The sequence below is a fragment of the Nyctibius grandis genome, chromosome 4, assembly GCF_013368605.1.
Source record: "Nyctibius grandis isolate bNycGra1 chromosome 4, bNycGra1.pri, whole genome shotgun sequence".
Lineage (NCBI taxonomy): Eukaryota > Metazoa > Chordata > Aves > Nyctibiiformes > Nyctibiidae > Nyctibius > Nyctibius grandis.
In genome coordinates this window covers 42,996,245-43,023,621 of record NC_090661.1, presented here as the reverse complement: position 1 = coordinate 43,023,621, position 27,377 = coordinate 42,996,245, and the positions used below count along the sequence as shown (strand labels likewise).

The 27,377-nt window shown below is 39.8% G+C and overlaps 1 protein-coding gene across 1 annotated transcript in view; it reads right to left on the bottom strand.

Annotated features, from left to right (window-relative positions):
* NPAS3 (neuronal PAS domain protein 3) overlaps positions 1–22,836 on the bottom strand; it is a 640,005-nt gene extending 617,169 nt beyond the window's left edge. The window contains exons 1-2 of the mRNA XM_068397366.1: positions 22,786–22,836; positions 4,884–4,987 (exon numbers count right to left, since the gene is read on the bottom strand). Of these exons, the coding sequence (XP_068253467.1) occupies positions 4,884–4,987; positions 22,786–22,836 (155 nt within the window). The remainder of the gene's footprint in view (positions 1–4,883; positions 4,988–22,785) is intronic.
* Between the last annotated feature and the right edge of the window lie 4,541 nt (positions 22,837–27,377).

Genomic DNA, 27,377 nt, shown 5'->3' with positions numbered 1-27,377 from the left:
GTACCTCTGTCACAACAGAAGAAAAGCCAGCTCTTCAGTAATCTTTAGTATGGCTTCACAAAGCTTTGTTAATACTACACTGCTTGTCAGTGATTCTTTCTCGCTTTTTTGGTACACATTGATCCAACGTATTTAAAGCGATCATGGCATGGCCTGAACACAGTCAGTGAATGTCCTCCATGACAAATGCCAGGTGCTCCTGCCAGCAGAGCGATTTCCTGACCCTAGGAGCTGGCAGAATAGAACGTCTTAATTGGCTCGGAGGAAGGCCAGCTTTCTGGGGAGGCGTTCAGTAACTTCCCTAGACACAAGCAAAAACAAACCAGTGCCGTGCACTCAAAAGTAATAAAAAGAAAAGGCTAGGTGGTGATGTAAAAATTCTAAAATAAAGCCTTCTGCCTGCTTGCTTCTGAATGGTGAGGATAAAACACATCACCATTACAAGACAGAGGTATACAAATTCCTTAAATTAAGGAAAATATTTAACACAAAGTTATACCCCAGGCCTGTTTTTTTCTAAATTTTGTAGCACTGCATTCATTTCACATTATGTCTAGTTTTGCTTATTTAAAACGTAAATAAATATTACATGGATGCTCTGTTCTTTGGATAACTCTGTTCTGGCATACTGGATGTTGCCACTGAGCACTCATTCAATAAATACATAAGTGAACCTTAAAATCTTTAAATTGGGTAGGATCTCTGTACTTAGATATTAAATGGGAAGTAGAAATGTAAGGATTCGAAAGGCTGGGCCACACATTCTACAACAGGAACAGAATGTGTATGATGCTCATTTTTGCAGCATCAGCATACACTGAGCAGAGCACCAGTGCAATGTTGAATGTTACTGTCTAAAAACACATGATAATAAAGAACTGGTTTTAAAATGCAACCTGCAGTACCTGCATATTGCATATATTGTTATTAGGCTTTAAATGTTCACATGTGCAATCTTGACAGCCTTCACTCTCTACTACTTGGGATCAGGTTTTCACATCTTCAAAGAATTTACCTGTTTCTTTCAAAAGTATCCCTTTCTGGCAAAAATAAAGAACTCAATCCAACTTCTGCTGAAAACTGGATGACGTTCTGTCTTAACATCATTTTCTTCTACGAAAAACACAACCCAAATGACATTTTATTGCTAGTGGACAACAATTTTAAAAAATGGTAGTGATTGGGAAACCAAGGTTCCATTCCTCAAAACAGGCCCCTAAGAAACTATACACATCTTTGTCCTTTTTCCATGAGATTAAAGTTTGTGTACATTAATCATATCTGAAAATTAAATTTAAGGTCCTGAAGCACTATGGCTGTTTTGAAAATATTACCCTGCAACTTCAAATAATTGTTCAATACAGAACATTGTTTATGTGTTTATACTTTAAAGTAGCATTTCTCTTAACTTAGCAATTTTAATATCATTTACTAGGACTTACTGAAGATTTTCAATGAAACATACCTGCAAACCCAAGTTTCAATTTCTTGGGCAACTTTAGCATTTGCTTTGTTTATACTAGCAAGTGAAATTGAAAGCAATACATTATCTAGCCTTAAGGGCTTGCCTCTCTTTCTCCTTGCAATTAATCTTATCTCCCAGGAGTCTAGCATTAAAATAAAATAAAATATCAATACTATTCTTTTTTATTTTCTATGTGTTTAATTATAAGCCGTAATTAATCAACTTTTTTCAATTTCTTTTCTTCTTGGGGGCTTCTCACTGATAAACTGAAAATCAACACCAGTGTATTAATCAAATAACCACAAAACTTTGAGGCAAAAAAGTGTTCATCCCATTAAGACTGCAACCTAAAGCTAAGCAAATCCATCTTTTTCTTGAATTATTGGTCGAACTAATTTTTCCTAGAAAACATTTTCAGAATATATGTTAAAGTTCAATAGCAGAGGGCCGATTTCTGTTTTCAATTACACTCTGCAACTTCATTAACACCAGTGGAATTGTTTGGATATAACTAATGGCAAAAAATGACTCAGAGTTTACATCTTTTTTTTCTGAGTACTTTCTATCAGAGAAAAGACAGCTCAGGACTAATCCACACTGATATTCCCACTATGAGCCTAAGCCTGGAAAATGCAAATTACAATCATTTTGACATTGTTGTTACTATTGAATCCACTTTAAATGGAAGAACACTAGATACTGCTGCTCTCTTCAACACTTTAATATCAGCGGATCAAATCAAATCACTCTGGATAGGCTTGGATTTTGATCTATGCGCAAGATTAGTTGAGAGTCGCACAGATTTTCCCTCAAATCCCTTGGCTGGTAAGAATTTTCAGTATGGCTGACAAGCTAGCCTTCCCTAATGTTACTCCAATTATTTTTGTGAATACATACAAACTCCTTCTCTGACATCATGAGTATTTGATTTCATTTACATTAGAACTGCCATTAGATTTTTTTTTTTAGGTACTATTACAGATAAGAAATGAAAATATTCCAGGAGTTAATTTCAATTTCCAGGATAATTGTTATTAACCTTTTTTTTTTGTTTAATCTATTTAATTATTTCCACCTTTTTAATCAGTTCAGATAAATTAACTGACTTAACTGCAGCAATCTATTTATTTCTGCACAAGTGAAACGCTGCCCATCAACTGAGATCCTGACGTTTCTTCTTCTAATCTTTAAACTAGTATTTTCCACTGAAAGCTTTAAAAAGTTTTACTATATTTCTGCTGCACAGCTAAGTTCTCAAAAACCATTTAGGTCTGATTTATATTAATTTACCTATACAAAACACATCTGCCAAATTATTTTACATCATACAGCAGTAAATTCATCACCACAGCAGTAATGAACACCCTTACGATAAGAAAAATCAGTGTAAATACTGACAACTCCATTACAGCACATTCTGCCACACATCTCTTCCCCACTCACAGAGTCACCCCCTCTAAGAGCAGCTTTGTGCTTCCTGGGAAGGGAATTATTTGAGATGGACTTACTACTACTTTTCCTTGCCATTTTTAATAGCTGGATCTCTTACACAAGTACTGCCTTTATATATATGTATCTTTAGTATGTATAATATATATATTTATTTATCCATCTTAACTTATTTAGTCTTAACCAGAAAACCTGAATATGTGAAAACACATATGAGTTGCAAGCTCTCTGAGAAACGAAAAACTTCACACTAAACACAAAACAATTGACAGGATTTGTTTACATATGTTATAGCCATATTTTCCTAAATGTAGAACTTCAGACTGCTTCATAGATTTCATCACCTTTACTTTGTAAAGAGGCAGCCAGTGGACTATTGTTTATAGATCCTCTTTGATCAAGAGGGATAATTTTACCTTTTTATCATTACTTTTCCATCTCAGTTCTACACAAGTGATGTTACTTTACCAAAAGTTAACTCTATGTTATTTCAGCAGTATAGTTCTTTGATTAATTGTTTTGCTATCTCCATGGACAAATAATGATCCATAGTTCAATAAGAACTCAAATAAATAAAATCAGTTAACACCTTACATGTGTCAGCAACACAGCTGATGACACTATCTTAAAAAATCTGATGTGGTGAAATGTACAGTGACAATAACTTTTTTTACTGAATCACACCATAGAGGTAAAAACTCAGTTCTAAGCACTCAAAATTCTATGGTTTTAAAGCTGCTGGCCCTACGCAAAAATTAGATTTTTCTCTTGATTAAATACTCAAATTTCATCTCTCGGAATCCATTACTTTATACTAACAAAGAGTTTGCGAGAAAAAAAGTTTTTAAGAGCTCTCCAGGGGCAATAAATTTCAAGCTTGACATAATTTCAAACACTGTTAAAAAGGTACCTGTCAATATTTGATCTTAAAACAATCTCATTAAGAGAGGTGTATCTCAGGTATTATTACAGGGCACATTTTTAAATGTCTTATTAGCACTTTATTAAGTGGTTTGTGCAGTGCCATTTTAATGATGAATCTATTGTTTCTTGCAGAAAGTTTCCAGCAACTTGATAACTTCCACTAATTTTAAATACTATAAAGCAGTTTCAGTGTTCTCTAAATCTATACCAAGATTTTTTAAAACACCTATTCTTTCATTAAAGAAGGCCTCAGTTTAACGAGCTCTGTGCCACTGCCTGCAGCTACCATCTCATAGTTTCCAATAGGAAGTGTAAAGATCAAGAGCTACCTAACATGTCTGATGATGATGACGGTGAAGATGATGATGCTTATTATTAAATTAAGCCTACCTCCTCTGTCCAATGTTTCCAAGTTTATCAGTGAAAGAAGGATAAAATCTGATCTTACTGAGGTCAATGGGAATATTGCCATTGACTTCCCCATCACTAGTATTTGACTAAGGAAATCAATTAAAAATACATGTTCAGATGAGGTATCTACATAGATGAAACTGCATTGTTGTTTTAGTTCACTGTGTTGTGAAATAATTTTACAAATGAAATAAAACTAGTACTACATCGCATGCTGCCCTGTGTGATACACTTCTGTTTACAAACAGGGAGCTGGGCCTGTAACGTCCACCTGTAAGAGAGTTCAGGTTTCTCCCTCCAATTTAAAAGTCATGAAAAGCATGAAAGCACACCAATTTTCTTTTCTTTTTAAAGGTGCTTATTACAGCTTTTGATTATAGTATATTTTACCTTCCAAAGTGAAAAGTGTCATCTATAAACCACCAACCGCTGGACATCAAAGAGCGCTCAAGGCCTGGTCTCCTGTTTGCACTCTGTCCTGCTTCTGCTTCCTAGAGTCACTCCTGGTCAGCCACCCCCACCTTCCTCTGTCCAACTGCTTCGATGGAGAAACAGGCACTACTTTACAAATCCTGGTTTCCATTTTTTTACAAATCAATACTTTTGTGATAAAATGTAGTAAGCCTGATCTTACCTCCTGCCTTCACCTTCAATAGTAAGAGAGCTTAGAGTATCCAATATTTGGACAGCAATCACGTTCACCAAATCATTCAACTGACCTACAATCTTGTCCTCGTCCTTAAGAACAGGGAGAGCAATAAGAAGACCCCAACACTGGTCACTTAACGTGCCCCATCTTGTCACATAAAGAGACAGGCACACAGCCTCTGAGCTCTGACCTGAAGCGCATGTGCACTCTCACTATATGGCCACATATGCCTTCGTCATGATACATCGGATATATTTTGCTCATGTGATCAAGAGGAGAAGTGAGGAGAAGTGTTCACACCATATACAGCCCACTCAGAGGCTGAAAAGCTTTCCAGACAAAATGCTACTCCCACTGACTAACATTAGTTTCTTTCCTTCTGCAGATCAAAAGACCTTCCCTTTCTACCCTCAGTCCAGCCAACAGGTTACAGGAATAAATTTTTAGTACCTCTGATCTTGTCCTTCTAGAAAAAGCTGTGCAGCTCTGGACAACTCTGTAATACTCCATAATACTTTTACTTAGAAGAAGGTAACTCTTCACCTCAGGGATTCCATTTGGGATCCTCTGCTCCACAACCGAAGAAGTCCAGTCCCTTAGTACACCCTGTCTTTTCTTCATGAAGACACTTCCTTATTCAGCAAGGTCAGCTTGCCCTGAGAATTTCTTTCTTTTCTGCCCTCTGCTCTCCCACACACAAGCACAGTGCTTCAACTGTAAGGACAGAAACAAGCACCAGGCATGCAAGCAAGTGTTATAACATGTTTTATGCTGAAAAGTGAAATCATATGACTGCAGAGTAAAACACCACCTAACTATATGAGTAGTGGTCTTTCATGTTCTGCAATCAGTGTAATCCTTTATGATCCACTTCAAGAACAAAATGCTCCCCCTACAAATAATGTTTAAGACTCTATGCTGCCCATTTGAGCAGCAAGCATTTCTTCAGCAGCTTGCTGCTCGCACAGAACAAGGATTTCTTTTCCTGTCATAATACTATCTCCAGATCAATAATAGGCATCAACATGAGCTGCAACACTGGTTGAAAAATCAGGCTTTGAAGTGCTGGATGTTCACAGGAGCTCTTTTTTGATGTTCAGAAGCAGTTGTTAAAAATTATTTATCCACTCCACTTTATTTCGTGCATTTCTATACTGCCAACGTGATGTTAAATATTCCTGTACCATGAAGGGAAATTTTAATATTTAATCCTATTTTTTCCATTCTTGAAGCACCACATATATCTTAGAGACACATCAAACATAGCTAACCCAAACGTCACTAGCTGTAGTGGACCTTATCAGTGTGCAGCCTTGCAGCAAAGAAGGCCAACTGCATAGTGAGCTATATTAACTAGATCGTACACAGCAGGTGCCCCTCTCTTTCCAGTACTTCTGAGATTGTATCAGGAGTACTGAGTCCAGTTTGGGGCTCTCCAGTACAAGAAGTACAGGGATATACTGGAGCAAGCCACTGCAGAAAGCCACCAAGATACATAGAGGACTGCACTACATAATGCACCAGGAGAAGCTGAGAACTGGGCTTGTTCAGCCCTAAGAACAGCAGGTGAAAGAGAGCTCTCATTTCTGTCTAGAGCTATCTAGTGGAGCATTATGAAAAGGATGGAGCCAGACCCTTTGCAGAGGTGTACAGTTGCAGGACAAGAGGCCAAGACACAAGCTGGAACCCAGGAAACTCCAATTAAATATTAGGAAAACCTTTTTGCCACGAGATGGTCAAACACTACAAGCTGGTCAGGGATACTGTGGAATCACCATCCATGGAGATATTCAAAACTTAACTGGATACAGTCCTGGACAATCTGCTCTAGCTGACACAGCTTCAGCAGGGGGGATTGGACTATATGATCTCCGGAGGTCCCTGCCAACCTCAGCTATTCTGTGATTCAAAGCAAGTCATAGCCTAAGCCTCTCATGACATCATACAGTAAACCCAGGCCCTGTTCAAGACTGTGATACACATTCAAACATGAAAAAAACTCAGGCTGTTTCCTCCTCTTCCACATATGCTGTGGAACAAATCAAGCTTCCTTTCACTCTCCTTCCAAAACATTCCTTTAGGCTTCGGAGTTGTGTTTAGCTCATTCAGAAGTCTACACAGTGATATTAGTACAATGTTTTTCTACAACACCAGCACCATTTTCCCTCTCAAGGTCCTAGGAAATGTGGCCACCCAAGTTTCAGTTTCCCCTCCTGGAACTCTCCAAATCTCTCCTCCTGATTCAAGATCTGCTTATTAGATCTTGATTGTACAACCAGGTACGGATATCAACCTTCTGACGAACAGTATTCCACAATCAATTTCTTTTTCCCCTCCTCTTCCTTAAACAAATCAGCACAAGAGGAATTATTTCAAGCTAGAGAAACTTAAGAAGTGTGAACTGTATACCTGGTGCTACGTCAATAAATCTGAAGCCTTTCTAATAGTGCTAATTCTACACCGATATAACAGCAAAATGTGACTTCAAAGAGTTGTGTATATAATTAATTAAATTTACACACATGATAACCTACCTCTGCTAGTACGCAAACTTACATATTTATGAAAACAGTTACAATGAATCAGTTCTTTCTCCAAAGATGACATAAATACAGGAATTATACGGGGACTGATATTACATACCTTTGACAAAAGTTATCAATATATACTTCGACTCTAAGCCCTTTAAACTAATGTCCATATCACTGCTAGTTGGTTTTGTTTACTGCTACCATGTATAAAATAGATTGCATCCCACTTTAAAAGTATAATACACATTGACGTTCACACGTGTTCACTGCAATGTTCAAGTCATCACCGCAATTAATTTTATGCCATTGGGGTTTCACCAAGCAAAATAATATCCAAGCATTTAATTTTACTGAATTCAGCCTGTTTAATATGCAGTTTGCTTGATGGTAAAAAAATCAAACTTCAAATATGAGTGTAAAATTAACTACTGTTACAGCAAACCCTTTCCAACAAATGAAAAATAAACAGCAATTAAAATTATGAACTCTTCAAAGCAGGGACTCTCCTTTTTTTTTTCAAGGCATCATATGGTGTGACGCCCTGTCCATACAGTCCCAATAAGGTCTTTCTTAGTCATATCAACATGAGACTAAAATACACTATGGAGCAGTGTAATTAAGCTGTGACACATCTCATATCCATTCATGAAACGTGCTGAAAATAATATCAGCTAAAACTACTTAGCTGAGGCCATTTTCTCCAACAGTTTTCTAAGAGAGAGAATCACCAAAGAGATCGCTACAGCTTCCAGAAACATCCTATACAACAATGTAAGAACAGGCATATTGGGTCAGATCAGTGTTTCCTGTGTCCCATCTCCAATAATCTCCAAAAGCAGCTGCAAGGAACAATATAAAACCAGTAACAGCATATATGATATGCAACCACAGTCTCCAATCATTTTCAGTGCAGGCACTTCCTCAGATAGATATGTATTTAGTAACATTCAGTGGATTTCTCAGCCATTAATTTGTCCCATCTCCTCTGAAATTCATAAAAGTTTTTCACACCCCAACCCACTTAAAAGACATCACTTCCTCTTACAGGCACTCAGTATCCCAGATCAACCAAGTACACAGAAAAGTAAAGATTGGTAATACGCGAAATTTTTTTTTATTGACAAAAATATTCAGATTAGCAGCAGTAACCCTAGTACTAACACATCCACTAGGTAACCAAGTGACAAAGCACTAAAACCCTGTCCCTAGCCCCCAAAATCTTACAGTGCAAGTATCAGATAAGAGACAGTAAACTATTTAGAAGCATAAGGCAACAGCAGCTAGCATCACAAGAAGTGATATCTTGTTAGAAGTAGCTTGGCGGTGTCATGATTTTGTAGGCATTTCAGCTAAGGAACATCTTAGGAAGAGAGATGAACTCAAAAGATGATGTTACAAAGGAGTAGTAGTCTGACCATAAGGTATCAAACAAATGTGTGTTTGCAAATATCGTAAATGGGTGACAGGGATGGTCTTATAACCTGAAGGAAAACCTTGACAAAGAGAAACAGTAAGGCACAGATGGGTGAAGAAGGTTTTGAACTTCGGGCAAGTTACTAATATTTCATGCACCAGAAAAGGGAGGCCAGTCGGGATATACAAGGACATGGTAAGAGTGACAGTCTGTCACTCTGAAAATGCTTTCTGTAAGAGGATTCTGGACAGATGTGACTAGTAAAAGAATAACCCTCACTGGTAGTGAGGATGAACATTTAACTGAAGAGTAGGCAGGAAAACACATACAGCAGGGATGTTAGGCAGAAAAAACCTGCAAGACTTAGATGTAGTCTGAATGCAAAGAACTTACAAAACCGAACAGTTATGCTAGGTCAGTAAAAAAAATATAGCACAGAAAGAGTGTTCCTTTCCGTGATACCCCATGTCAGCATCCACCAGTCAGCTGTGTAAAGACTTCCTGAAGTTGAGTTGCATCATCACCATCACATTTAATAGCTCCTCAGAGACACAACAGAGTAATGCCTGATCCATTTGTGAACCTGTTCATGTTTTGACAGGTTCCTCTAAACACCCTTTGGCAAGGAATTCCACTATTCAATTGTATGTTATGTTGGGGGGGAGAGGGGAAGCACACCAAAAAGCACCCAAAACAACAAAAACAAAAAAAAACAACTTCTGTTGAATGTTTTAAAACTGTTCCCTGAGAATTACACAGGATGTTTCCTTGTTCTCATAATATTAATGAATAATTGTTCCCTGATTGCCTTCTTGAGGCCTTGCATGAATGTTATAGCCGATTCCTCTCAGTCATCTCTTTTCCAATATGAAGTACTTTACTTTATTTAACTTTTCCTCTGACAAAACTCCTTCCATATTTCATCAGCCTTCATGCTCTTCTCTCAAACTACATTACCTTTTTAAAATTATGATAACAAAAGTACACATAATACATAGACTGCACACACTGTGGATTTATGGATTGGCATAATTATATCAATGTACATGTTTTCTCTTTGTTTTTCTATTTCTTTCCTACTAATACCAAATACTCTACCTGCCTTTTTAATTGCTAAGCTATGAGGGAGAGGTCTGTATCACTGAGACAGCCAAATTACAGACCTGTCCTAACAGGCAATATGCAGTGTTATCTCAAAAAGTAGATGGAGGGCTTGGAAAGAACTCTAGAACTGTTTTGACTAAGGAAGACTAAGCTAGGCAATAAAGGAGGAGATGACAGAGAAGCAAGACTGCATTTTCATTGAGACAGAAATACCATGAGCCTATGAATCATCTGCAAAGAGATGATACTTGAATTGTGTTTCCACATAAGATTATGCAAAGATGAAGAGCAGAATGAGAGAAAAAAGGGGAGGCGGCTGAGAGACAACACGTTGCACAACTCCCACACAAAGCTGGATAGTGAATGAGAAAGATCCTCCAAGGGATGCACTGAAGACGTGATCAAAGTATCCAAAGACAGCAGCAAGAGGACATTTGCCAAGAAATCACAGGGCAAAAAGAACAGGGACACAGTCAATTGTTTTCACAGCTGATTGACAGGTTGAGAGGACCAAAACTTAAGATTTAAAGTGCAATTCACGTAATGATTTAGAAGGCCATATCTTGCATGGAGAGACAGTCTCAGAAGCAACTCAATGGCATCACCCCACTTAGTCTTCTATGCCTCTGCTCTGCCTTTTAACATGCCCTTAGCACTCACTACTGCCCATCACTGCAATGAACTCTGCATTTGTGTTTGCTTCTGCTTTCGTAGCATAGGGCTTATAGTATGATGCTAAGAAGCTGCTTTACTCTTGTGATTGCAATGCCCAGGGCTTTTTGTATAGCAACTGAATCTGCCTTATACAGCCTTTTGAGCAGGAGTTAATACTGATTGAGGTAGTATGAATTCCAACTGGAACTAAGTATTACACAACTTTATGAGACACAGCTGATGACTCTGCCAGGAACTGGGCTACAAGTGGAAGGGTGGCCTCACTGCTACGGATCTGCATGTCCTTTTCCTCACCCATTCCCAGATCAGTTAACCAGGTTAGATGTCTTCTGCTAAGCTTTCTCTCACCACAGAAAGAACTTACTGAAAAATTTCATTAATACAGTTTCCCATCCTGAATTCAAAGAATCTGTCCATGAAGTGGGACCATCTCGATCAAAATTACCGTTTCAAAATTACTTTGAACTCTCCCGTTCCTCTCTATTTTGCATTCACATCTCCCACGAAAACTATTTTGTAGATGTGCTACAGATTGCACAACAGCCAAAATGAGTAAGAAACTCTATAAACTGATTTGTTTTCCAATGATTACACATGCACATACACACACTCACACACGCTTCTATATATCAATGACTTCTGAAAATACAAATGGAAATGACATAGTAATCTTCCAAGCATTCTGCTTTCTTTTTCATTGCACACAGAAAAAAATAGAAAGGAAAAAAACACATTCTTAACTAATATACTTTAGTTATTAGAATTTTCTATCCCTTAGAAAATAGATAGATAAATTATAATTAGCTCCCACTTGGATAATTTTGTGTATAGCATTCATATCAGTGATCTGCTAAAAAAAGGCAAAATCAACACATATATTTTCTTAAATAAAGGACTTGCATAAAACAAAGTCAGGCACTCAGTTCCTCTTTCATTCCATATGATACACAGCTGCGTCAATCCCATCAGGAAACAGGCAACAGGAAATTCTTAACATTCTGAAGAGAAATCTAAAGATGTGTCTCATCACCCTTCCTCCTAAAAGTGCTTTTTGATTGTCTAAAAGACGTTTACACCAGTTCTAAAATTATTAATTACTTTACTTAGCTTTTAAGCCTCATTAAGTAACAAGAGTCAAAAATATATTTTTTTGTAAGTTGCCTTCACTTTTTCATTTTCTCCGTCCCAAAATATAAATCGATAAGGAAAGCTTGACACCTATGCACAAAAGCAAAGCCAAGTACCCTAGCTATGGGAAAATGTTTCTTCATAATGTGCTGCTCCTGTGTTATTTGTTTCTAACTATAGCTCTTGCATATATAATTCCATTATACTTTTATAAATCACCGTTTTGAAAAATGCTTTTGAACCATTAATATATTTTCCTGGTTAAAATTCTTTGAGATGTTCTTAACAAGAGACTTAGATAATGAATTTGGGCAAACTCTGGAACAGTCTTTACAGTATTATCATTCTCATTAATTTTCAGAACTACCCACTGTGTTGAGATGATTGTCATGGGCCTAAGACTTCAATTTGGCTAAATATTTTTGCATATATTTCAACATATAAGTGACTAACAGATGTTTAAAATGTTAAGTTCACATTCTAGAAATAGTTAAATGCTTACTGTAATATCGTAATTTGTTTTTGCACTCATATTTATTTTGCTGCTTCTATCTTTAAACACTCCGTTAGAGTCCTGGATGGCTGTAGACAAAATGCTTTAAAACAACTTCACAAGAAAACAAAACATACTTGATTTAGTAAATACAGCTGTGCTTTTAAAGAAAGAAAGAAAAAAACCACTTAACGGTACCACAAATGAAAAACAAAGAAAAGAAAAGAAAAGAAAAGAAAAGAAAAGAAAAGAAAAGAAAAGAAAAGAAAAGAAAAGAAAAGAAAAGAAAAGAAAAGAAAAGAAAAGAAAAGAAAAGAAAAGAAAAGAAAAGACTTAATGCTAGAAATGTTACTTTTACCTAAGGTCCAGACTTCACGTAAACCATTTTAAACTCTTTGCATAATAAAAGCTTTTAAGTTCATATTTTGTATTCACTTTAGAAACCTAATACATTCTGCTGTCTTACATCATTACTAGAAGGCTATATTAGATGAAAAAAAATTACTTTTAAAATGCTAATACACAGCATATACAGTATCTTACTTTAGTCCAGATTATTCTTTTTTCTTTGCTTTTTTTTTGGTTATCTTTGAAGACTGCTTCTGTTTCCATTGTTTCATCCTTAACCATTCACATATCAGAGCAATAAGTATTTCATTACTGGTTTATCTGTCCAGAGGCTTGAGAAGCAGTAACAATTAACCCTCCCTTCACAGTGATTGATACAGGCTTTGCTTTCAATTTGTTCCACTACACAGATCATGAAATTCTGAATGCGATCATCCTTATTGACCTACACTTTCAAACACACGGCTACAATGAGATGAAAGTAATTATTAAAAGGAACACAGGACTACTCAATGCTGAAACAAAGTCTTGAAAAATCTTTTAGATGACCTTCTCATAAAACTAGCATTATTTGATGTGAAATAAAATGATGAATTTGCTTCATAATCTGGAAATATTAAATTTAAATCTGATCAAGGTACGGTATCATTATATCATATAAACCCAGTTCTAACGTCCTATCAGTTCATATCTGACCAAATAAATAGTGACTTCAACCAGAGTGATCATAGTAGGATCACGCCATATATATTTTAAAAGTTCCTCCGTCAGCTTTGTTTTTCACCAGCTCTGTTTAGTAAAATGTTGTGTTAAAAACAACAAGACTGCAATTACTATTCTACTATAGACTGTTTCAAAAAGACACGGTGTTCCTTTTTAAGATCCTGGACTTCTTGAGGCACCTAATGTAAATAAGCGCACAGGAAATTCAGACTGCTAAGGAAAAATGAGAAACTCAAGTCACATTTCCATCATCGGCTGAGATGAACCAAGACCTATATAAACCACGGCTGGAGACTTACTGCAGTGCAAAACAAATATTTTTCATAAACCCTTGAAAAATAACCCCACCAAAATATTAATTTCTTGTAATTGATACATTTTTGAAAAATGCAAAAAGATTGGTAGGTGAAAAGTAATGACAGAACTATTCAAAATATGGGTTGCAGTCAAAGCAAATCAGGATAGAAAACTGTGCAGAAGGATGTTCTTATAGGCCTGGGGCTCTAATCACAAAACAGAATGATGGAGATGAACCAATACTGCATGGATTAGCAATGAATTATTTTGAACTATAATCATGTGCCAGCACAAAGGGGAGGTAAAAACTAGCCATTACTCACAAGCTGATCTGCAGATAAGAAGGAAAAAAAGTAAAAAGGGGAAAAAATTTATACGCTAAACTGAGTCGTGAGAATAATGAAAATCTAAAATGTTGTTACACTTCAAGTAACATCCTATTTAATGTCTTTTGTGTACTGTATAACATCGAGTATTTACACAATACAATCTGTAAGATGCTGGGGCTAAAGCAGGGTTAAATCAGGCAACCCTTCTGTAAATTAGCAGTGGACAATAATAGGTGCTGAAAAATACCCTAATAGAAGAGTTAGTTTTAAAATAACACACATGGGCACTAATTTCTCCCACGGTAAAATTGCAGGATATACATATATATACACATACATGTAGAGATAGGTAGCGATATATGCAAATATGTGTATGCACATGCACGCTTATGTATACATATGCATATATAATGAGGGATTTAATTTCCATTAGTCCATTTGAAAGCAAAGCACACCCATCTTAATGGGGTTAGTTTTCCCACTCGGGAAAAAAAAATGTTAGAACTAATTTTGCGATAAAAGAAAAATCAAAACTGCTATCCACAAAGATTCCTAAGATTCTTATGAACAGACTGTTTAAATGAAGAGCACTTTAATCAGTAGAGGAATCCTCACGTTTCTAATGTCTTGCTGTGCGTTCTGCAGGTTATAGTAGCAGCTGGTAGAGGTCATATATCTTTTGTGAGCATCCCAAAAAGGCTCACTGCCAGACTGTTAAATTATGAATAAGCAATGAACAAAAGAATGCAGATACGGTGGTGACAAGATAATCCAAGCAAATTTATCTATGACAAATTTCACAGGATTAACAAATTACATTTACACAGAACAATAAAAATGTGCAAAAAAAAAAGGATGAGCCTACTTTTCCCTCACAGCATTAGAGGAAAAAAAAATTGCCATTCCAATGCATGTATTTATATTTAACTTTATCTAAAGACAGACATTTATAGCTTGCAGAAGACAATCAACTAGCATTATTTCCTTTCAAGCAAATACATATACTGTGTCTATCTAACATGCAATATATGCCTACACTTTGCAGTATACATGTATACAAGTCAGTGGAAAATCTTTTGAAGTTTTCCTCACAATTAGTAACAAGCTGAATAAATATAGAAGAATTCTAAATTTGTTTTTCAGGTGGAATATTCTGCCATTCTCTGTCAGTTAAAAGACAGTTTTACCCTTAATAATTTTGGGGTTTGTTCCTATTTGAATGGAACAAATATTATAATATATGTTAATCGCCACAAGAAAAAAATAAGTCATGAATAGGATTTAAATACTTTTTTGCAGTAGTATCACAAAACCATTAAGAAACAAGAAAAAAAAATCATCACTCTGAAAGGATTCCTAAATCCAGAATTTAAATACTGGATGTTCCTAAAGATGCACATTCTGTATGTCAAATAATTTTTTGTGGAAGAAAAGGGGATTTGCAGTGTTTGCTACATCCCGCGGTCTCCTAATCTGGTCTTGAAAAGTGATACAAAAACAGAACTTGAGAAACTGCCCTCAAAAAGCATGGAATAACAGTTTCCAAATCACAATTCTATAGAGGAGCATTTTTCTTCCTGATAACAAAGGGATAAAAGGAAGGATGGCACCTCTTAGTTTCGAAATTTCAGTATAAGCAGAGTGACTGATAAAAGGAACAGCATATATGTTTGAAAGATCTGGAATCTGCTGTATCTTTTCTATCATGCTTCTCATGTGAAGTCTCTATTTTCTGTCACCTTCATTTATTTCTCGTTGTTAATCTGAAACAGTTGTTTAGCAAAAATAGATCTTGAATAAAAATGGGCCTTCTGAAATCATATGTATCAGTGTTACAGCGCACTGCCTACAAACGAGAAACCTCACTATTAAAGTGAACACCCAATTAATTAAGATACTTTAGTAAACTACTTGGATCCTTCAAACACTGCTACTTGAGTACCATTTATCTAGCTCATTCAGCTGTTGAAAAAAAATTACTGTACTTTTGATTTTCCACAAGAAATGCAAGTTTCGTTGTAAAACTGAACAGCAACTCAGAAAGAATGAATAAATAAATTAGCCCAAAGCATTTTTTTCTCTTTTTATGTTCATCTTCTATTTGTTACTTACCAACAGTTTTGGTTTTTCACAATGCAGTTTTTTTTGAGAACCTCCTGTCCATACTGTTAGTAATTTACGCAAAGGTGAAGCAAACATGCCAATCCTACATCTATAGTCAGACAAAATCAGCTACTTTTTTTGCAGCTGTGAAGGTTGAAGGATAAGTACTACTGACAGCTATTCTCTTTTTTAAGACTTTTTTCCTTTTTTAATCCCGCTGCCAGCACTGTACAGATTCAGTCACTCAGTTCTTTCTATTGACCTGAACCTTGACCTGTGAAGACTGCCCACTTACATTTTTTTTCCCACAAAGTAACAAATTCTGCCTCACATCATCACTAAGGAAGAACAGCTTTCTAACAGGCATTCTTCTAAAATGTGGTATGTTATACTTTTGCTAAATGAATTGCAGCTTTGGCAGGACAATTCTGAGCCACCTAACTCATATAAGCCTAGGCTGTGAGCAAACTGATCATAAATGTGAATTTGCACACGACCTTCAAACATGACGTGTAAGCAAGAGGAAAAAAAATCCTCCCCATCATAATATAAATGTATCAGTTCTGTGCCTAAATTCGAGCAAAACTATAACCCTTTAGGATTTAATCCAAAATGACTGTTCAAAGACTATTCATTACTCAATAAAATTCAGTTTAAAACAATGCAATGCGTAATGAAGCCTGTTCTAAATTCCTGTTGGAGACAAAATTCCCAGGCAGTATTTTAAAAAGGGCTTATAGGATTTAGGTGCCCATATTTCACTGAAACACAGTATGTGCTGGATGCCTAAATCCAATAGGCTCTTCAGAAACTCCAAGCCCCAGGGACATTATTGTAGATTACATACATATATATTATTCAGACTATATCCCGTAAGTTCACTATATACATATGTAAACCTAACATGCCTGCAGGTAATGGAACAGTACTTTTCCACTTAAATTATTTAACGTAAGTGTTGACCTTCTGTTATATATCAAGCTAACGGCTAATTTTAAATTGCAATCAAGCCATTCTCTGAAAGCACTTTATTTCAGTGGAGGTTTTGTCTGTAAAAGAAATGTAATCCCTCTAACGAAGGCACTGCAATCTTTGAATACACAGTCAAAATGGGGGCTGGAATTTTATTCCTAGTGCTAACATTGACATCTTCTGCCACTTCTGCTAGTTCTCAAAAATGTTTTCTGTGTAACTATCTCATCAGTAAAACGTGTAGAACAGTGTTTACAGACCTTTTGAAGCACACTAAGCTATATAAAGAAACATATCTACAGAAATACTCAGTATTAATATAAAAGTCTTCTTCAGACATTGTATGACATCAGTGAGAAGTTCCCTAGAACAGGCAAATGACAAGATACGACCGAAGAGTGAAAGTCCAAAATGCAACATATTAAGAAAGGCTGGGAAAATAGCTTGTAACAAATCTTCAAAACTCTGCTTTCGGTAATCTGTTTCAAATTCTTGCTTATATATCACTTGTTCTTTAATGTGCCTGACTCTCGCCTGCACACAGAATGCCGTGTAAGGGCTGGCATAACTCTCAGTATCTAGCTGCACCAGGCTGAGATCAGAATCTCCTTGAGGATCGCTCCATTTTTACTGGAGAATCTCAAGACTTTTGCATTTTATAATAACACACAGATGCAAAGTTCACTCCTCCTCCCACTAAGTACATTAAAGTTTGTCATTGCGATCTCACCAAGAACAAATTCACATCTATTGAATTATATGGTAAAAATACTTTTATCCTTGCGGGTGATGCTCTGTAGTATACTTTAATTATATGCATAATTCCATTTGGGACTTTTTTAAAGATTAAGGTACAACTTGAACTCAATATTCTCCCAAAGACAGGGTCCAGGTCTGCCAAGTTACAGGCACAAATACTATCCTACCCCTACCATACCTTCTTTGTCCTGTGTAATATACTACTATAGCACACAAAATTAACGAATATTTTTACTACTCAAAGTCCTATTCAAATCAATGGCACAACGGTCCTATTCATTTGACTAGGACTTTGTGTATTGCAAAACTACTGCTCGAGCTAGTCACAGAACAACGCTCTAGTCATATAAGACATGGCAGCAACCATTATATTCTTACTATGGCACATCTTATGCAGCAAAATGCAATATTATTGCAAATTATCCTTCTTATGCAAAGTCCTATTAAACAAAAAGTCACGCACCTCATTCGCACTAATGGGACTTTGTATGTTAAAGATAACATGCAGTAGCCTTATAAATATTACATAGAAAGAAATTGCCTCTTCTGAAAAAATGCAATTATTATGAAATGAATTTTCAAAACATTTCCTCTCATGGCCATAAATCTTTGGCAGCTTCTTTAAAAAAAAAAAAAATTAAGCATAAACAAACAAACCGACCAAAGAAACAAATGACTGGGGTGAAAATGCAAAGTCTTGTCTATGTACCTTAAAAATATCTTATTTTTAAAATACAAAAGCAAATTTCCAGGCTGACACCCTGCAGAACAAGTTCGCTTGATTCATTTTGAAACTATGTGACTAATGCTGAAATCTCATCTCACATGAGGTGCTTTACACCAGCAAGAGCTACTAGTAACAATAATATAAAATGAATCTGATGGACTGACTGAACACAAGGTTTATTCACATGAGATGAGATTTCAGGAAATGCTCCCATAACACTGAATTCTAAAAAATCAGTTACTTAATTGATATCAAATGAAATTCTGCCACGTTTGTAAAACAGCTTCATCTTACTGACTTCAATAGGAGCAGAATCAATCCCAAAATGTCAATAAAATGGTAACAGTTAGTTTTCATGGTCAGTATCAGCTATTAAAAATTCTTATCTTAGAAAACATTTTCCAGTAAAGAAGGTGTTGTTATAAAGACCATTTTATGAAACAAACATTTATTTAAACATCGTACTTCTTAGGAAGAACGCTGATTAAACTAATGCCTAGAACGTCAATTTTCAACAACCGTTTTACATCACTCTCGCAGTAAAATTCCCATCTGGGCTGGCAACTTGTGTGCCAAGTTTTAAACAAACGTGATTTGAAACTGCCAGTATATTAGACTCCAAAATTCAAGTGAGATGCTAATAAAAGGAGATGGATGTTGACAATATATCCTGATATTCTCTTTAAAATACCTGTGGTTCTGGCTGCTGTATTAATCTGTTAAAAAAAAAGGTCTAATTATTTATAACTTATTTATAATATAGCATTAGAATATACTGCTGTTAAATTGGTACAAAATAAGCTAATTGGATATAACTTGTAAAAAAAAACAGGTGTGCTGTAAAGAATGTAGAAACTGTGCTGCAGACAAAACCTTGTTATTCAGAATCCCATTAGTTACTGAAAATATGTAATACAACTTTTGTTGATCAATACTCTCATGTAAGTTCTAAATAATGTATGATTCCAGTGGAGAAAAATGCAGCAAATCATATACGGTGGGAGAATGTTTGAAGTTATGAAAAGTAGTATGACTGCTAATCCATAAATCAGAAATTGGAAAGATTGTTGTAATGTGGGAGGGCTCTATTTAATAAAGGTCATTATAACTCCCGACTCTAGAGCTATAAGATCTAATATCCTCTCTGGTAGCTCTATGATATGCCCATGCATTACTGTTCTTGTTGACAGTCTGTTGCCTTGGAAATATTTCATTATTTCAGTTTTTCCATTTGTAGACCCTTGGCCTTGTGATATGAAGGCCACCCTATTTCATACTTTCGATTATCATTTAAGCAATCTTCTGGAGCTATTTATATAAAAGCAAGTGTTAAGACAATGCATATAACCATTTATCACTGCTATGTTTAAGCTCATGCTCTAGAAAGAAATGCCAAAATAAAGGTTTTTTTTTTTCTCTTTCACTTTAAACCAATAGCACTCTGATACTATGATATGCTTTACAAATCAATGCTGGCATATCATATGCATGACACTTGTGTCTATTTAATTTTCTTGGTTATATATCCACATAATCGAAAAACCCTAAACTGCTATTGTAACTGTAAAATTTGCTAACACTCATAGTTTAAAAGAAAATCAAACAAATGTAACTGTGTAACCTTTCAAACATTCTTCACAAAACCTAAACAGGTGAAGAAAGTTTCAAAACAATTCAAGTGTTTGGTTACATCAGAGACTACTACTTTTTACATTTGTTTTGTAATCACTAACCTCTCGCTTGAAAAAAAATCCACAATCTACCTAAATATTGTGGAAGTGCAGACTAAACAAAGAACGTACACCAAGTTCACTTACAGGATTCTTAATCCTGAGAACTAGTTTACTGAAGCAGTAACTAAGAAGAGACTGCAAAACCCCTTAACTAACTGATAAGCGCCTGTATTTCAAATAGCTTGGCGCACACAGCTGAAAGGACGCGTACAAAGACAGCTTAAATAAACAGTTCCATGCAAGACCTCAGGAGCACATTACATAACTTTTAATAAAATGTATATGAGTGCCTGTTTATTGAAGCATTGACCGATCTTCTCCAAAAGTTTTTTTAAAGAACAGATTGCCGTTATTTCTGCTAGAAAAAAATGTCATCAATGTCTACATGCAATATTTATACCTAAACCGTTCAGAGCATTGTGAAGAGTGATAACAAAGTGAACCCTAAGGGCAAAAAACAACTGCTTGGACACTAGGCCAAGTTTGTGGCTATTAGTGTTCTAGGAATCTAGACTACTTTTTTCCCCTGAAATCATTACTCCTCCCACTCCCTACAGGGAAAAACTACTCCGATCCAACCTTTAAAATGACAGCACATAGAGCTGAACAAGAAGATGCTATTAAAGGGCATTAAATTAAATACAGTATATCCTCCTACAACTCAATCAGAATTTCAGACCAAGTGTTATTTAGTTCAGCTCTCAAGTGGAGCAGAATAACAAATCGCGCACTTTGATTTACCTTCTCCGAATGCCAAATGGAGACAGGTGATAAAGAAAGCACTCATGCACAGGCTATGAAGTTTCCCCTAGAAATTAATTCTATCTTCAAGATTCCTATCTCAGAGAAATTCCCAAAATGGCACACAAACATGCTTCTGCTAGAGAGATTACTGAAGCTATCCTGGCAAATAAACTTAGCACTAATATAGTACCGTTCTCAGAAAGAAGACAGCAAAATTGTGTGGTGGGGGGGACAGGACTTATTGATACTAAATTGTTTTTCCAACAAAGAACTCTGCAGAAGAAAAGCCTGCTGTTGTGTTATTAACACAGTAGAAATGCCTCTGAAGTCACTGAAACGGAGACTTAAAAAAAAATATTTATAGTTGAAGATGAAAATCTGTAAGTTAAGTCATTGACTTCTGAGGATGCACTGTTTTCCCATTACAGGTATCTCCAAATTCTGCTACATATCAATATAGCCTTGTCAAAGTGCAACAGTTACTACTAATGCATCTAACACAGCCTCACTAACACTTCAGTGGCGAATATGAAATGTATGGTTTTCTGATACCGGGCAGTCTGCTTCCTTAGGAAAAATGGCATAGCTATTTAGATAAAATCTGTGGGTTTTGGAAGTTGTACTAGAAACGCTGATCATACTAAAAAAATATGTTTGAAATTAAGATGAAAATGAGCCTGATTCCCTAGACTTTTTGTTTAAATATTTTTCAGACTTACTTGTCCTGTGAAACACAAACCGAGTTAACACATGATCCAGCTACTTTTAAAAAGCTGTCTAAATGTTAATCTCCATTTTTACAACTAGCCAGAACCCTCCTCGCCTCTTACCCTCAAGTTCACTTGTAACGCTGAAGGGGGTGGGGGCGAAGAAAAAGCCCACCCCAAACCCTCTGGCAGCTCTCGTTCTGGGCATACAGCTCGCCGCAGTGTAGCACTGGAGCTTTGAATACTTTTGTAAGAATCGCAAAGGACATCACATGAACTTGTACTCTTGTTTCCTACCAGTCACTTCTAGAAAAGATTCACTTTACTACAATAAATCCGCTACGGGCAAATTCGTGTCACCAGCAGAGCAGATTAATAGCGAGCACTCTCCCCCAATAAAAGTACATGGGGCAGACGGGGGATAACGCGACCCACCCCCCCCGCCTCCCGGCTCCCGCCTCCCTCCCCGGGCCCTGCGCACCGCCTCCCCGCATGCCCGCGCCACCGGCTCCACTCTGCCCACACCCGGGGGGCGCCGGCACCCGCGGCCCGCCCGGCGGCGGCAGTGAGGCGGGGGGGGCCGGGCCGGGCAGCCCCGCGGGTGCAGCTGGCGGCGCGGCCCCCCCGCTCCGGCCTAGCCGCACTTGAACCACACCGGTGGGGCCGGCCCCTCCGCCCGGCAAGCGGGGCCTGGCACAGCGCCCCGCCGCCCCCGGGGCCGGCGAGCAGCGGGGGCCGCCCGGGGGGGCCTTCCGCCTCCGCGCACACGCACACACGCCCGCTCGCCAACGCGCCCCGCCAAGCACCGGCTCCGGCAAGCCACGGCGGTGCGGCTGCCGGAGCGGGGCTGCTGCTGCGCGGTTCGCCCTGTGTGTGTGTGCGGGGATGTGCGTGTGTATGTGCGTGTGTGTGCGTGCGGCTGGCGGTGCGCACTAGGAGGAACTCCCGGTGCCCGGCTGTGCGAGCAGCGGGTGCCGGCGGCAGGTCCCCCCACCCCGGCATGGCAGCCAGCCCCGGCCCCCAGCGGCGGCGGCGGCACGGCACGGCCCGGCGCTGCTGCGGCTGCTGCTGCTGCAGGTTCAATAAAGAGAAAGTGTTACCGTTCTCCGCCTGGAAGGATCCTGCTGAAAGCTTGGCTTGGTGGGCGCCATCTTCCTGGGATTTTTTTTTCTCCTCTCTCCTTACTTTCCCCTCCTGATGTTTGGTGTGTGTTGTGTGTCTAGCAGCAGCAGCGGCGGCAGCAATGGCCCTGGTTAGCCAGACAGGCTAAGGAAAAGTACTGAGGCCAAAGCATCGCGGGCTCCCACTCCTCCGCGCAGTCCTGGTGCAGGTTGCTTTCTCGTTTGCTTGCTAGCGCTGCTGCTGCCGCTGCCGCCGTCCATAAGCCGAGGAGCGGAGGGAGCCGGGGCCCCGCCGGCCCCAGAGACATGCCCAGCGCAGGCAGCGGCGGCGGCCGGCGGCGGCGGCGGGGAGAGCGAGCCGCGGCGCAGCCCCGGCGGGCAGCCCGGCCGCTGGCATCGCCCGGCAGGTGCGGCACACACACACACACACGCACGCACACTCGCACTCTCGTACACGCTCGTACCCCCGCGGGCCGGGCTACGTGGGGTGCCAGGCCATGGGGCTCGCGGGGCGGGGGCGGGGGAGAGAAGGAGGGGAGTCAGGGATCTGCGGGCTTGACCGCTGTGAAAGTATTTCTGGGCATTTTCCAGCTGCTTCCCCAGCTCGGCTCCCACTCTGCGTGCAGGGGACACAGCCTCCGCTGCCGGCGCAACAACGCCACTCAGTTGCAGTTTCGCACACTTTCCTCCTCTGGAGTCTGGGCTCCAGCAGGGACGAGGGGCTGACTGAGCTAGGGACTCTCGCTGCAACTCCGCGGGCGCAGGGGCGCGGCGGGTGCTCGCCCCGCGCAGGCGGCGCGTCCCGCCTGGGCTCCCACGGCGGCGGACGGGCCCGGGTAGGCGGGGGCCGCCGGCCGGGGGCTGCGAGCGCCCTGCGGCCCAGAGGGCCGTACGCGGGGGTGCCCGGCGCCCGCCCGCGGTGACGGCCGGGACCCGGGGGGACCCCGCGCACCCCCCTGGCCCCCTCCGAGCATGTGCACTCACGTCGTGAGAGTAGGCGCTAGGTACTGGCGGAATAAAGGGCGTGATGCTGGAAACGTTAACTGAGAGTGATGACCCGCTTTGTTGGGAAAGGGTGTAGCACTTCACGCTGTTTTATTGGAGATGATGAAACTAATAATGAAATAAAGGAGCGGGGGAAAGAAACCGCTACCTTAATTGTTCCTTCCAGGACATCGGGAAAACCCGAGCGCTGAAAGCTTTTAAAGGAGAAATCACTCCTTTGCTAAAAGCTTGCCATCTCCAAGGTAACTTTGTGGCTGCTCTGCTGCCGCCTTGTAAGTACAGCTCCCTGGGCCTGATCCTGCTCCCAAGGAAAATCCAGCGGGCTTCCTTGGGGAGAGGAGCAAGCCCCGAAAGTCGGGGGATTTATGCACGAGAAATGTTTCCGCTACAACTCCCAAAAGTTTGGCGGGGAGGGGGTGGGAGTGGGGAGTGATGAGCGCGCCTGTGAGCCGCAGGGGAGAGTCGGTGGGGAAGAAGTTAGCAAAGCACCTGGAAGTTTGCCTGCGGGGCGTCGTCTGCGCACCGAGGGCCGGAGGGTTTCTTCCCGCAGGAGGCAACCGGGCCGGCGTAACTTCGCGCGGAGCGGAGCGGTCCGGGCCGTCCGCGCAGCCCCCGAGGCGAGGGGCGGGAGGGCCTCCGCGTGGCCGTTGCGCAGGTGCGCAGCGGTCGGCGGGGTGGCGGCCGCCTGGCCTGCAGTCCCGCGACCCCGCGGCGGCGGGACCCCGCGGCTGGCCGCGCTGCCGGGGCTGCGGGAGGCGGTCGGGGGTGCAGGTGGAGATGAAGAACTGGAGAGAGGGGGGGGTCTAGACAGTCCCGCATGCCGTTCCCTGGCGGCAAATCTGTCTCCTCGCCTCCAAAAAGAAAAAAAAATGTTAACAGGTGTCACCTCGGCGTTTGCAATAGCATAAGAAGGTGTCGGTGTCTGCTATATTCTAAGCGTTTCCAGAAAACGCGAAGAAAAATCGTTCGACGTAAAGCACGCTGTTTTGCCGATAATATATAGTCAAAATTTGGAAGAAGTGCAAAAATGTTTCCCCTTGTTAGGTTAGTGTGCAAGACATCCAGACTGTTCTGAATTCCTATTAGTCAAAGTACTTGGATATCTGCTAAGCACTATTTGGATTAGAGATGTTAGTAGTTTGTCAGAGAAGTATTGCTTTTATAACTTCTTCCTGATTACACACTGACATAATAAAACTACTAAGCGCAAAGTACTAAAAAATTGCATGCTGCCTTGTCTGTATATTTCTGTTTAACTTAAAGTCTCCAGAGGTCTCTTTCATTTGTCTAAAAGCCAATCTGACATTTCTGACCCTTGACTTCCGCACTTCACAGACTAAACTATTGAGATTGCTGCCTGTACTTCCTCGTTAAAGTGTCCGTCAGTTTCCATTGTAATTTAAATATTTTATAAGTGACAAAAATAATACAGAAACCATTAAAAGAAATAAACTTTAATCTATTCTTTGTATCTTTCACATTCAAGCTTTTTTTTAAAATATATATGAAAGATCAGTGTGTTTGCTTGAGCAAAACAAGACTCGTGCTTAGTTTCAAGTGTTTCTCAGCTAAGAAAGTGCTTAGGCATCATCAGGCATTATTTCAGGAGTGTCAGCTTCCTATAAATTTTTCATTTAATAAAACCTACAAAAGTTACCACCAAACGTTTTCTATCATGGGCGTCAAATGGAAAATACATCATGTGTTTTCCAAAACTATAGGAAGCAACTCAAAGTTGCTGAACAACAAAACAGGCAATGGTCGATTTTCTAAATCTGGCTCCTAAACCAATTAAGTTTGAAATATTACGCTGAAACTTCCTATGATTTTTTTTCTTTATCATCATAGAAATATTTAGTTTGGATATTTGAGATTATACCGCATTTTTCTCAGTATTTAATGCAATAGTGGAAAGCAAGATCCTTGGGACAGTGCCATTTTTACTGCATTGAGAGAAATTTAAATGTTTTGTTCCGATTTCAGCCTACATTTATCTGTTGTCATCTACTTTTTTTTTTTTTTAGGATTCGGTTCTAAGCTTATGATGGAGAAAACTAACAGATTCAAACTTCAGGTTTTGCCTCGGAGAAACACAAAGACATGTCAGGTAATTAATTAAGCTTCATGTTAGTATCAGCACATATCGATGAATTGTTAGGGGAAATGGGGAAGGTCTTTAAACTTCATTATGACTTACTGCCAACTTTCTACGCTTTGCTTCCTAAAGCGCTCTCTGTGAATTTCTTGCATTTGCATTAGAATGCATTTAAGATGAAAAAATAACAGTGCTGAGTATACTTAGGTTTTCGTGCTATAATTCCCTGTTGTAACAGGTGACATGATCATACTGTTAAACTACAATGTGGAATTGCAAGTGTGCAACCCCAAGTGAAAATTGTTCTCTTTCTTGGTTGAAAGCAAATTATCAATCAGCATACTATGATCAATTATCTCCCTGGCTGCCACACACTGGGATTTGCACAAGGCATTGACATTGAGAAATACCTCTTTAGAAAAGATGAGCGGACGGGATCCCAAACTTTGCAGCAACCAAGCTAAGCTGCCGGGGTCTCACTTTTTTTTTCTTTTTTTTTTCTTTTTTCCTATTGTTGCTTTCCAGCTCATCCAAGACAAAACTAGAATATTGTGTTTACTTCTCAGTGCATTTTAAAAGATGCTGTATTTTAAAAATAAAAATAAAAATAAAAAAACCCCTCCCCTCCAACCAAGCTCCCCGCCCAACAAACAGCAAGGAGAGATTAAAAACAAAAAAAAAAAAAAAAAAGGAAAAAAGGAAAACAAAGAAACACAAAAGCACAAAGAAAAAGCAAGTGAGGGAGCCTCAGGAAGAGCCGCACACCCCTCTCCCACTCGGTGCTCACCGTTGTTGGTAGGAGGTGATGCCCTGGACGTTTTGCGGGTTGCCGTTGGCCGCGGCGCCGGCTCGCCCCATGCCCGGCGCCGCCGGCACCCCCCCGGCCGCCCCGCCGGCCGCCGCCGCCGTCACCTGCACGCTGAAATCCGGGAAGATCCTGATCATCCCCGCGGCTCAGCACCCGGCGAGTCTCGGCGAAGAGTTGCAGCAGCGGCGACTCTCCCTCCGGCGGCTGCAGCAGCAGAGCCCGCACGCTGCAATCCCATTAGTGAGTGGCGGCCACTGTGAGTGAGGAAGGGCGCTTTGATGTGAGCTGCTGGGCTGAGATTGAGAGGAGTTTGGGGGGGCTGGGGGTAAAGGGGGGGGGGATTTTACCGAATTGCAAACAAGAAGAAGAAGATTTGGAAGGGGGGGGGGGGGGGGGGAGGGAGGGTGGAATATCAGAGCTACAAAAAAAAAAAAAAGGTATGTCTAATACCACTGGAGCTGTAGATAGAAGAGAAAAATCCAAGCTGAGGAGGGACAGGGAGGAGAGAGGGGGGCGCAATTACTTTAGCGGTGCAGCGAAAATGATGAGCAGCAAATGTTGCCTTTTTTCCCTCCTCCTTCTCGTCCCTCCACCCCCCACCCTCCACCCAAAATGCAAGTCTTAGAGGATTTCTCTGTCTCAATGAAGTAATAATAAAGGCGG